The sequence below is a fragment of the Echeneis naucrates genome, chromosome 7 (assembly GCF_900963305.1).
Source record: "Echeneis naucrates chromosome 7, fEcheNa1.1, whole genome shotgun sequence".
Lineage (NCBI taxonomy): Eukaryota > Metazoa > Chordata > Actinopteri > Carangiformes > Echeneidae > Echeneis > Echeneis naucrates.
Window position 1 is genome coordinate 18,872,005 of NC_042517.1, and position 11,915 is coordinate 18,883,919.

Consider the following 11,915-nt stretch of genomic DNA (forward strand, 5'->3'; position numbering starts at 1 on the left):
GAAAAAAATATGAAAAACAACCACAGAGACTGTTTGAGTCTGTGAGCGTCTTCAGGGCCACTTGTTTTCCCCTGCTCAGCAAATACTGAGACATGTCTGGTACAAGATGGATGTTTTGATGGCTATAAAAAATGTGGGTGATTTTTAAAATCACAGAAAGGAGGAGAAGCTTTTTTTTTTTTTTATCTCAAGCCAGAGGATCTCTACCAGTTCTAGATTTTAAATAATCTTACAGTACTGTTAGCAAGTAGTATCTGCACATCTGCAAAAATATATTACTTATAACTAATAACTAAATTACATTAAACACAAATATCTTCATTAAATGTCTCTATATACGTTTATATAGCTCCCACGTGAAAGCACAAGATAAACGGCAGGCAGCTCAGGATATTCCTGTCTTTATCATCTTTTTTTTCCTAAAAAAAAAAAAAAAAACACTGTTCATTGAGGATTCAACTGTGTTAAAATCAACAGCGTACACTTTTAACTCTAAGTGCAAATATTTCAGCTCTGGAGCGTCACTATCTTGCATTGTTCTAACTGATTTATTTCAGGGTTTTAACAAATAAGAAATTGGGTCTCAGTATAACTTTGTACACATTTATTGACAATCTGTGGTAACAAAAATGTTAATCAAGAGATGAACTCTGTAAAGAGTGACTGATTGGTCAGAGCAGAAGGCCTTTCCTGAGGGCACGGCAGTAATGGGCTGCCACTCAGGCCAAAAGGAGGTGCGGCAGCGCTCAGGAAGTAGAAGGGCACATGGGTAATTTTTCCAGTGGACCAACACTGTGAACAAAGAAAGAAGTGTGACTGTGCAGGAGGTAGAGGCCAGAGGGTTTCTGTAGGCTTTACCAAGTTCAATTTGAAATTTTTAATGTCCTTTTTATAGGACACTGAACACAAGTTCGCAAGAATTAAGTTTGAAACTAGAACAGACAACTTTATTTATCCTTAAAAAGGCAACTCAGTTTCTCATTACCCAGAGCACAGTAAACCCAAACAGCCTACACCAGTCATCAGTTATAATGGAAAACTGGCTGCGTTTTCCAATTATTCACTATTGTACCAAATTTTGTCCATAATTCACAGCAGCACATAATAATTTATAAAGGTCAAAATCAAAATAACATAACCTGGGCCAAAATAAGGAGTACATAAGAGATGGAAGGATAAACAAATCTGTTACCATGTTATTTGCTTATATGGTCTCAGACTTTTGGATCTCAGTGCAGATTTGTTGTACAGGTTCAGCACAAGCTTGTTCTCTGATCAATTCACAAAATGTAGATAAATTTAGGAGTTTAAATTAATTTATGTTAAAGTCACAGATCAACTTTTAGTAAGTCCTGTGGCAAATGCGTTTTCACTACCAGAGTTGGCTTTAGTCCAGTCATTTTGTCCTCAACAAAGTTCAAGAAACTGGCTCATTTTAACTAATCAAAAAAAGTGTACAAACACTTTAACCTGTTCAAGGTTGAACTAGAACATTATTTTGTATAAAGTTCCGTTTATTTTTTATTTTGTTTCAGGTGAATACTCACCACAGTGAGCAGAGCTCCGTGCTGGAAATTTGGGTGGAACTGCATCAGTCTTGGCTCTGAACCAGCCTCACCTTGAACAAAGCCACTAAGCACAAAAACAAAACAAATATTCAGCGCATCCAGTTGAGATACAAGCTCTTCTTGTTCTACACAGATATAAAGTGGAGCCACACATAAAAAAATACAAACCAAGGTAAGAGCTCGAAAATGGGGTTGGTTCTTGTCTTGAACACGGCTATGATTGCAGGTCGGCCTGCTGCTTGAGGATCACCTGAAAGAAAAGCATGGACCCAGACTAGTTATCAAAACTAATGCTGATACAAGTTCATACAGTTGAGTAGAAGAGAGAGAAAGACCTTGAATAAGCACTGCAAGCCGCTCTCCTCTTGGATCCCAGGCTAAACACTGGATCTCTCCACCAATGCTGGCAACAGACGAGACAAAAGTGACTCCACTTGCAGGCTCACAGAGTAAAAAAAGCACGCATAAAGGCTCTGTCGTTTTCCATTGACTGACATAACAACATCAATGATATAATTGCATTGACTGATGCACGTAAGAATTTGAGGTTAGTGATTTTTCTCTGATAATTTGTGGTCAAGAAAAGATATAAAAATATTTCCATGTACCATCCTTTTCTTTCCTGACTCTACCTTGTTTACCTCTGTGTTTGACATAGCTTACATTATATCTCCATCTGGTGTGTTAAAGGTGGTCTCTGATAGGTCAGCCACCACTGCTGCCACCTGTGGGCCTGCTGCTGAGCTTACAGAAATGCCTGTTGACAAACATTATACAGGTGAGAAACACGATTCTTAATGCTTATTTTCTATAATCCACAGTTTTCAACACTTGGTTTTTCAAGGACTGAGACATGAACCTGGTGAGTCAGCAAAGGTCAGAGCATAGATGACCGTCTCTCCCTGCACAGTGAAGAGCAGTCGGCTCCCGTCTGGACTCCAACAGCCAGACTGATAAAAACAGAAATATTTTTACATGTAAAATGTTTAGTGGCCTCATAAAAAAAACAAACAACAACAACAAAAAAAACCTTTTAAACACAATGACCAATTACAGTATTACCTGGCAACGCCCTTTCACACATGGCCAACGCTCACAGGTCCACATCCTGGTCTCCCAAACCCTTAAGAGAGAAAATTCACTTATCCACATGTAAAAACTCCGCTTACTATCAGATAATTGTATAAACTCCAGACTTTGCCGCTAATCCCTTACATGTTCATAAATATTCATGAAAGTTGAATAGGGCTCTATTATCACAGAGCAAGAAATAAATGACCATAGTTCACACACACTAATCAGGAAGGGGAGAAGTTTACATATATATATGACAGACTGAATGAAGGAAGGCAGACAAACAAGGAACCGGGTATGTTAAAACCTGAAGAGGGCTGACGGTGTAGAAGCAAGGATATAGCTGCCATCAGGAGACCAGGACAGGAAGGTGATTCCACCTCCTCCAAGCCGCTGAAGTGGCACACAGCTTTCGGCTGCAACATCCCAAACCTTAAAAAATGGATTGATGTCAAAAAACACAACAGTTCACAACTACTCAGCAAGAATTTCAGTCAAACACTTTGGGAATCACTTTTTGCAACATGAATTGGACTCAAAAGACATAGAGGTTCCTCATACTATTACTGCAGTGTCTATAGGTGAAGCAGACACGAGGAGAGACCCGCTGGGAGACCAGGCGATGGATGTGACCGGAGAGTGACCAGGACGAGATAAAACCTGAGCACAACCAGATGATGGCCTGGATGGGAAGAGAAGAAAAGCTGTATTTAATAATAATAATAATAATAATAATAATAATAATAATAACGTGAAGCACAGGTCACTGCCACAACAATACAATTATTAGTTTTTGCGTACCATCTTCCAAATGCATGAAAAAAAAAAAAAATTGTTATTTCCTACAGTGGGCGAGAACAAAAATGAAATTCAAGACTTTTCTAATTAAAAGACCTTTGAAAAAAATTGAGCTTGATACATTTTTAAGACCTTTGAAATTCTACACTGTTCAAAGTTTACTTACCTGGTTGACAGTGAGCAGGGGTCTACATGCCAGACCAGTAAACAGTTCTGACAAGCGACAGCCAAAGCAGACGCACACAGCGGCTTCCACTGCACTGCTGCCACACCCTTCTGTAGACGGTGCTTCAGTGTGGGAGTCGTGGCACTGACAGACAAGACAAAACATCTGCTGTTGTATATAATTTGTGTCAGTTCAAGTTCAAAAATTACAACTTCAGCTTTGTTGGTCTTAGGTTTAATTTGAGCAAAAACTTCTAAAGACAGTGAGAGCATGCTATTTAACCAGAGCAGACTTATTCCATCAGCTGTCTTCAGTTCTTCAGGGTGTAGTTACGGTACCTTTTGGGATTGTAGATCTTGATGGAGTCATCCAGAAGTGCTACTGCAAATTTATCTGTGTGAGGATGCCAGGCAAAGGCTCGCACCACACAGTCAGACCTGGTGACACAGAAGGGGAACAATATCTAATGAATGTTTTGATTTTCTAGCATACTAGACATGTATGTGAAGATCCCTGTTATCTTTGTTTTGTCTTTCAACGAGGGTTCCCACAGTGCATAGCTGCTGCAGGTTCTTCATGCAAGTTTTTTCTGTTCGCAAATACATTCTTTGTTTTTCTTTTTACTGTTAAAATTCTTGAAGGTCGGGGTTCCCACTCTTTTCTTGAAATTATTTTCCAGGACTTTTCCAGGACATTTTCAACTGCTACAGTACGTGTCAAGTTATCACAACATACACTAACAAATTCCACACCCAAGCTGTGGAGAAGTGTTATTTTCTACAATTCTACCTTATATTTTGTACATTTAACCAGATTGTCTCAATATTTATTCCTCTCCCTCTTTCTCTCTTGCACTTTCTCCACAAAATATAATATATATAAATATATATAAAAATTTATATATAATATAATAAATCCCCAAAACAAATTTCCTTTAGTTCATCTGTTTACAGTTTACTTTGTGCATCTGACACCTGCATTTTTAAAGTAAAAATCAAAATCACTGCAAAAATAAATCAAAAATATAAATATCAAAATCAAATCCTATCCTGCAGTGCAAAAAGGTCAATATAAAACAAAGCAATGCCATTAAAATTCGAATGCTTCTCTAAAAAAAAGTCTGCCTCTTTCTGCACCATCTCACTGCTTTTAATTATTCTTCTGTTTTGCTTTGACATTTTCCATGTCTTGGTGGAGCTCCATTATTTTCTTCTCATTTGCAGTTTATTTTTTCGTTTTTTCATTCTCGAGGTACTGCATATACCTCATTTTTGCTCCTTTGCGTGGTGGATTAAGTCTTTTGGCAGGGCCTCATCAACTGCACGCTCAGCCATTGCATCCTCGACCATGTGCAATGCTATCAGACTCTTCTCCTTCAAGTCTTCTACTAGCATGTCCTTGTTGATGGAATACCCTCGCTCCACTGCTGCTTGTCCATGAGAGAGAGTGAGGAGACATTTCATCATGTCCCACAGTGCTGCATACTCTGCCACTGACAAATCTCCCAAAAAATTCTTCAAGCCTGCAACTGTACGAAAAATCTTGGAATTCTGCCTTGAGGTTTGCACTTGCATGCACTGAGAGCTCTTTTGCTAAGAAAGGCACCAATGGTGCATCTGTCTGGAATTTCTCCAAAAAAGGCTTCAGCTGTCTAGCAACAAATGCAAAAAAATTGAGCTTAGCCTGAAAAAGAGGGTCAGCTGAGGCCCCTTTTACTGTACAGTAGAATGCAGACAATGGTACTTTGCTTTTCAGGAGTTTCTGGTGGCTGCTGATGTACTGTTGCACAGCTGGCCACACTTCTATTGCCCGCTCAGCAACTGCTAACCCTTCAACCCATCGATGGGCACAGAACTTCAGAGGAAATTTTGTTGTTTTGGTCACCTCAATGAAGTCAGCTCTTCTTGCTGGTAGGTCACAGAACATCTGCCAAAGTGCTTCCAACCTGTTTTTCTCTCTCCATCTTGAAAACTTCCATTAACAACTTGCAAACCACAACTTCCCAAATTGATCATCTTTGGTGCATCTGGGTCCTCTTGAAATATGGCATGGCCATCCATTGAAATCTGTAAGAGCCTATTGGGATTAAGTGGTGACAGGGCTCTATTGATTTTCCCAGAAGCTTCTCTGCTTGAGTGTGTCCCATAAACTCAATCAAAAAAATCAAAATAATGCACCACAACCTTCCCTTCATGTTCACTCCAGTGCCTCACTACAACATCCAACTGTTCTGTCTGTGTCATTTTATTCAGGCATCCATCAAAAGATAGTACATAGCACAGTGCTTTTCTTATATCTTGGATCCATTGCTCTTTGTAATAAGGACCCAAGCCAAAACATATAAGGTAAGATGCTTTTGTTGCGGAACATGAAAACTTTTTCACAATCTCACTGTCTGGGAACATCTGACCAAAAATGGCTGCGATATCAGAGTTGGAGTTGAATGAGTACTGTGACCTCACCATCTTAATTATCCAACGAATCTCTGCTTCAAACACAGCTTGACTTGAAAAAAAATGCTGAGCGTCCCTGTGTTCTTGAGCTTTTCCTCTGTCCAACTGTACTAGACACTTGTAATGCTGCACTTTCACTACTGAAACTTTCCTTATGTACACTGGCTGTTTGTAGCTCTATGTTTTTTGGACAGCTACTTCCCTCTCCTGTGTCTGTTGAAGGAGTCTTCCTCATGAAATCTGTCATTCTTCTCTTGCTGTTTAATTGTCCAGAAATTTTGATATGGCCTTGTCCCCATACATGACTCCTGAGTGCTGAGACACCCATGTTACCAATATCAAAAGACTACCTGCAGAGCTTGCAATATGCCCTATGCACATCTCCAGACACTTATCCTAGCCAGTCCCTGAACTGGTGGTGTTCTTTCCACTCAATTTTGAATTTGCACTGTCTTCCTGACACTCACTCCATTAATTAAAGGACAACAACACATATTTCTATTAACACATAAGTCTATTACTGCTCATATTGACTGTTTACACAGTGAATTACTTTTCATACCTTAGCTTTTTCATATCTTACATATCTATGTATTATACATACTATACACACCACATAGCACTTTACTGTTTATTTCACACAGTTAAATGCTAAACTGCATTTTGTTGTTCCAGTATTGGTCATTTTAGATTACTCCAGTCATCTAAGAAACAAGATTCAGGATTGATTACTAATATCTCTAGCTAGCACGACAGTATCATATTGAACCTGAAATATACATATTTCTAACTCTCAGATATAAATATTGTTTGCTATCTTTTTAGTCTGACTTTTATGTAGTGTCTTACTATTATAAATTAATGGCTATGACTTTATACTTATTCATGTTGAATCCCGTTCATTTATGCTAACAACATTGTTCAAATGAACATGCAAGTCTTCAGTTTTCACTGCCCTCTTTCCTCATTTAGGCTAAGGGGTGTGCCTCTTCACTGTGGTCTGTGTGCATCTCACTCATGGATATATAAGATCTCACTTTGATGTTTACATCTAAATTACTTTCAGTGCAAAGTAGCTAGCTAAAAATTGCATGAAAAGTTGGAGCTCTGCTCTCTGTGCACATACACAGTATTTTAATAGAGCTGAATTCCTAATGAAGTTTTTCTCATTCACATATTTTCTGTTTCTGCTGTCGGACAATGGAGCAAGTATGAAATACTGAGTGAAACATGGCCCATTAAGACTACCTGTTACCCGTTGCTATCTCGAAACTGTCGTCATGGTCGCTGCGGCTCTACTAAAACCAGAGATGTATTTCATCTCAGAGTGCACAGCCAAAAGTGACAGCACGCCCACTACAACTCTCCACTGCTCCTCTGTCACTCAACAGAGATGACAGAGAGAGGGAGAAAAACCTCACACTCGATATACAGCATTACAGCAACTTTCCAGGTTTTCCAGGACATGTGGGAACCCTGAAGGTCTTAAATATCTGACATTTTCTAGTTGCAAGTAATGTCTTGGACTTGTCAAAACTCTTACCAATAAGTTTTCTCTTCTTCCACAGAACTGTTTCACTACCAGTTTGTTGATAATAATTATAAAGTATCTAATTATTGGTACTTACCAGTTCAGCACTTGTGAAAATTCAGCTATCATGTCCTCGCTGCTCAGCTGTGGAACAATTGACAAACAGGTACTGCAATTTCATGTAAGAGCAAACTAAAAATAATTAAGAGTGTGGCTGTCAACAATATATTTTAAGTATAGCTGAGACTGAGCCAATCCAATATCAGTATCGGGGTGCCAATGCTGATGTAATTTTCTCAGCAGATATGGAATTTGCACTCCTACACCTGTTAATATCTAAAGCCTACTGCAGTTACAGTTCAAGTAAACTGATTTGGAACACAATTACATTTAATTAATTTGCTGTGCAGTATACTACAGCCTTGCACAACTTGTACCAAGGAGCAGCAACAACAACAGAAACAATAATGATCGTAAATTCAAGAAACTAATGCTCTGGAATCATCATACATCCAAATTCAGGTATTGGAATCAGATCTGGACTGAAAAAAGGGGATGAGTGCATCTCTAATTTTAAGATCCCATGACATGTTTTATCATGGTTGGGTAACATTTTGTCTTAAAGAGGGTTTTCCCAAAAAATCTATTGCCTTTTAAGAGTTTCATACTAGACAACGATTTGGTCCACACACAAAATCATTCATGAGAGGATGGGGGCTGTTAACTATGGGGGAGCACTTACTGTGAGATGAGGAAACAGCGAGCCGTGAAAAGAAGAGATCCATCGAAGCAATGCCAGGGTACATCCAGAACTCACTGACAGCCATTTGGGCACTGCAGGAGTGCAAGATACATAGAATTATATCAGTGGATATGTAGGGGTGGGTGGGTGAGTATGTGTGTAAAAAAAAGGGGGGGGGGCACATTATAAACTGTTGGCTCCTCACATACCCTCTGTATGAGAGTTGGTTATTTCAGTGAGTAACCCTGTGAAACCACCATCACGCCTGGAAGAGACAGAGAGAAGCTGATCTGCGTCTGTAATAGACTTGGAACAATTTATTAATATGACAGTAAACTGAGACATGGTTACAGGTAATGCAGGCTAACTCTTTGTCTGATTTAGAATTGCTCGAATCATCCTAAAGAGGAGCAAACAAAGCTGTACTAACTCAGCTGTCTGTACCCATAGATGATAATAAAAACATTTAATTATGGCTTATTAATGATAGTTGTCTGGCAGTTTGGTCCAAACCAAGTAACATGTTCTGCACACAAAAAACTTCGAAAGCTGTTTGGGATTTGGTGCAAACTGCCAGCCTTGACATTATAAAGCTTCAGCAGATGTCATGACAAGCTTTCCAGATATTAAATATTTCCTCACAATGTGGTTTACAAGGTCCAGTCTTCAATACGATAGCACTGCAATCTATCTGCTGTATCCGTTCACATTATCTTACTGCAGATGCACATATGTACAACAGTGTGTATGACGGCCAATACATTACAAAGGAACTGCAAAACAAATGCCGTGTTCGTTTCAAAACAGTGTATACACTGCATGGTTTACCCACCAGAGAACAGTAATAACTTTCACTTTCACTCACTACTTATTTTAACTTATCCACAATTTACCACAGATCGCTGTAGTGTTTTGTTTTTGTTTCTTTGTTTTATAACAAACTTAAGTCTCCTTATCAGAAACATGAAGGTGATTTTTCAAAAATCCAGTGTTGATTAGACAGTGACAACTTAATTATTACCAACAATAAGTTATGTTATCCCAGTGGGTTTGAGTGTTAAGTCCTACCATGCTGCTGCGCTCCTCATCCACAGAGTTTCAGAGTGATCCAGGAAGGCGGCCTTGCTGCTGCTCTCTGTCCGGCTGTGCAGCTTCAGAGACTCTCGGGGGAAGTACAGACTGAGTGGACTGGACTCCTGCAGGAAAACACACAACGACAGCGTTTACCGGACTCACGTCGGGATGCCTCCGCAGGTAAGTTCAACTCCAACAACATGGCGCTGACCGACAGCGGCCGTGAATAACACCTGCTTCGGTCGGTCCTCAGCGCCGGCTCCGGACAGCAGCTCATTGTTGGACTCGCACAAAGTGGTGTGTCCCGGGGGCATCGGAGGGGGGAACAGGGCCAGAGAGCACATCCTCAACACGGACAAATAGTCCACTACAAGCTGGAAACACACCACAAATCCGTTAGACAAACACAACACGGCGGGAAATTTAATGCTTACAACCGAAAACATGAACGAGGCGTTACAGGTTGAAGTTAGCTAGCTAGCTTGTTGGAGTAAACGACTTTAATGTCACTAGTTGTTTTTATCGATACCTGTCAGAGAAGTTTTCCCGTGGTGAGTCGCTGTTGGCTAGTGTGTTACCATGAGATGTTTTTCCCAAACCAAATAAAAAAATTATACTTCACTATTGTTACCATCTGCTCCTCACTTCGAGGCAGTCCCGCGTCGTTTGGACTACGGCAAACAAGAAGGACAAACCATACGCAGTGCGCGTACCGCCCCCCCATCACCACGATCACAACCACGCACAAGCACGCACACACACACATGCACATGCACATATTTTTTCTTTTTTCTTTTTCAGGAAACTTTATGTAAAAAAACACCCAAAGATAAGTGCAATGACACACGGGACTAACACTTTGCTTTTTAACAATTCAGTGGAGGGTTACTGTCCAAAATAGAATCACACCCCCGAAGAAGATTGATTTCAATTTATCCTAAATATCAATTCCCGAAAACAAATAAAATGATAAAGTCCTCGGCCTTTCACTTGATTTCATGGATACAGCTGAGTCTCAAACAAAAAATGTAATATAAAATCACATCTGAATGCTTTCACCACAATGAATACATCTTTACTGCATAGTTGTTTGAAGGATCTGTATAGTAGTGTGTGGAAGTGGAGCAGTGTAAGATAGAGCTAGATAGATCAGGAGTACAGTCCATGTACAACGAAACCTTCAGGAACAGTGAGCACAAAATAGGCTAAATTACTACGGGTCTTAAAACTAAATTTGGCACAAGGCTCTTCCACAGGAGAGGGCCAGATAACAGAGGAGCCACCTTAGTTAACGCTCTAGTTTAGTGATGCAAATATCAGTATCGTTTGTCATAAAGTCCAGCGAGCAGAACTGCGGGAGATGGGTGAATTTGGGGCTCTTGAGGGTTCTGAGGCCGCGAAATGTTTCCCACTTTACTTTTGATCATCCAACCCTAGACCACAGCCCACCGTCATTCACGGAGTACCAGGGTGGATGCTACTGATCCAGGACCAGCCTAAAAAGTCTCTCAAAGTAGAAAATAGTGAATGAGACACCCCCTAAAAAAACAAAGAAAAAAAAATCGGGACACACTTTGCGAAAGTAATTAAAGGATATGATAATAGTTCTGTGTTGGACTGTTTGCAGAGGGTGGGGGTGGCGCCCCCTGGCGGCTTGGCTACATGTCCGTGACGTCAATTCAGCACTGGTAAAGAGACAGCTCCCTCCCCCAAAAAACCCAGCGCGCCTCACGTTGCATGGGTCCCCGGTTATTGATAACACAATTTGCCCGCTGGGATCCATCCCAGTAGCGTGAAACTCGTGGATATAGAAACTGAAAACAAAACAGACTTCCCGGACCGAAGACAAAACAACGATTTACTCATGATCGCCGACAAATAGAAAAGCCGAGCCCACCCCTTCACTTGACAACGCGGCATCAACCGGGCAGAAAGGTATGGGAATGTCACACTATCCGGTTAAATACTGGTTGAATTTGAAATCAGGTATCACAGGACGCCGAGGCATGATGCCGCCGCTCGGTGCGGTAGCGTTCATGCCGCTCGCACTGCACCAATGAACTGATGCTGCCAAGAAAGGAATCATCGTCGATGAAGGCTAGAAAATCATATTTGTGCAGCAAGAAAGCCCACATTACGAAACATTTGTGTTGATGCCAACGCTGAGTAAATGTACAGACGCTGCGGCAGTTTCAGTTGGCATGGACCAGAGTAGGCATAGAGCTTGCAATTCATGCACGTCGGCTATGATGCTGCTGAGTGTCATCATCACATCCTCGGTTATTTAAAGATTGATCTTCCTGCGTTCGTGTGCGTGCGTGCGCGCGCGCGCGCGGGGTGTCACTGTGTTGGTGCGTGTGCGCGCGTCCGCGTCACTGAGTGCATGTACATGTACGTGTGTGTGTGTGTGTGTGTGTGTGTGTGTGTGTGTGTGTGTGCGCGCGCGCGCGCGCGCAGGCGGTGGTTGTTTATTGCCCATTTTTTCACGCTCTCATTTCACCCAGTAGTC

At 40.8% G+C, this 11,915-nt stretch overlaps 1 protein-coding gene across 1 annotated transcript; it reads right to left on the reverse strand.

Moving 5' to 3' along the window:
• Positions 1-602: 602 nt before the first annotated feature.
• aaas (achalasia, adrenocortical insufficiency, alacrimia) lies at positions 603-10,072 on the reverse strand. The gene is made up of 17 exons (XM_029506862.1): positions 9,936-10,072; positions 9,640-9,780; positions 9,401-9,528; positions 8,542-8,597; positions 8,333-8,424; positions 7,688-7,734; positions 3,945-4,043; positions 3,607-3,750; positions 3,204-3,324; positions 2,950-3,074; positions 2,631-2,691; positions 2,428-2,518; positions 2,232-2,325; positions 1,904-1,971; positions 1,737-1,818; positions 1,548-1,632; positions 603-792 (listed from the first exon to the last, which is right to left on the reverse strand). Exons 2-17 carry the CDS (start codon positions 9,748-9,750, stop codon positions 637-639), a joined length of 1,560 nt encoding a protein of 519 aa, XP_029362722.1. The 5' UTR covers positions 9,751-9,780; positions 9,936-10,072; the 3' UTR covers positions 603-636.
• Positions 10,073-11,915: the final 1,843 nt, after the last annotated feature.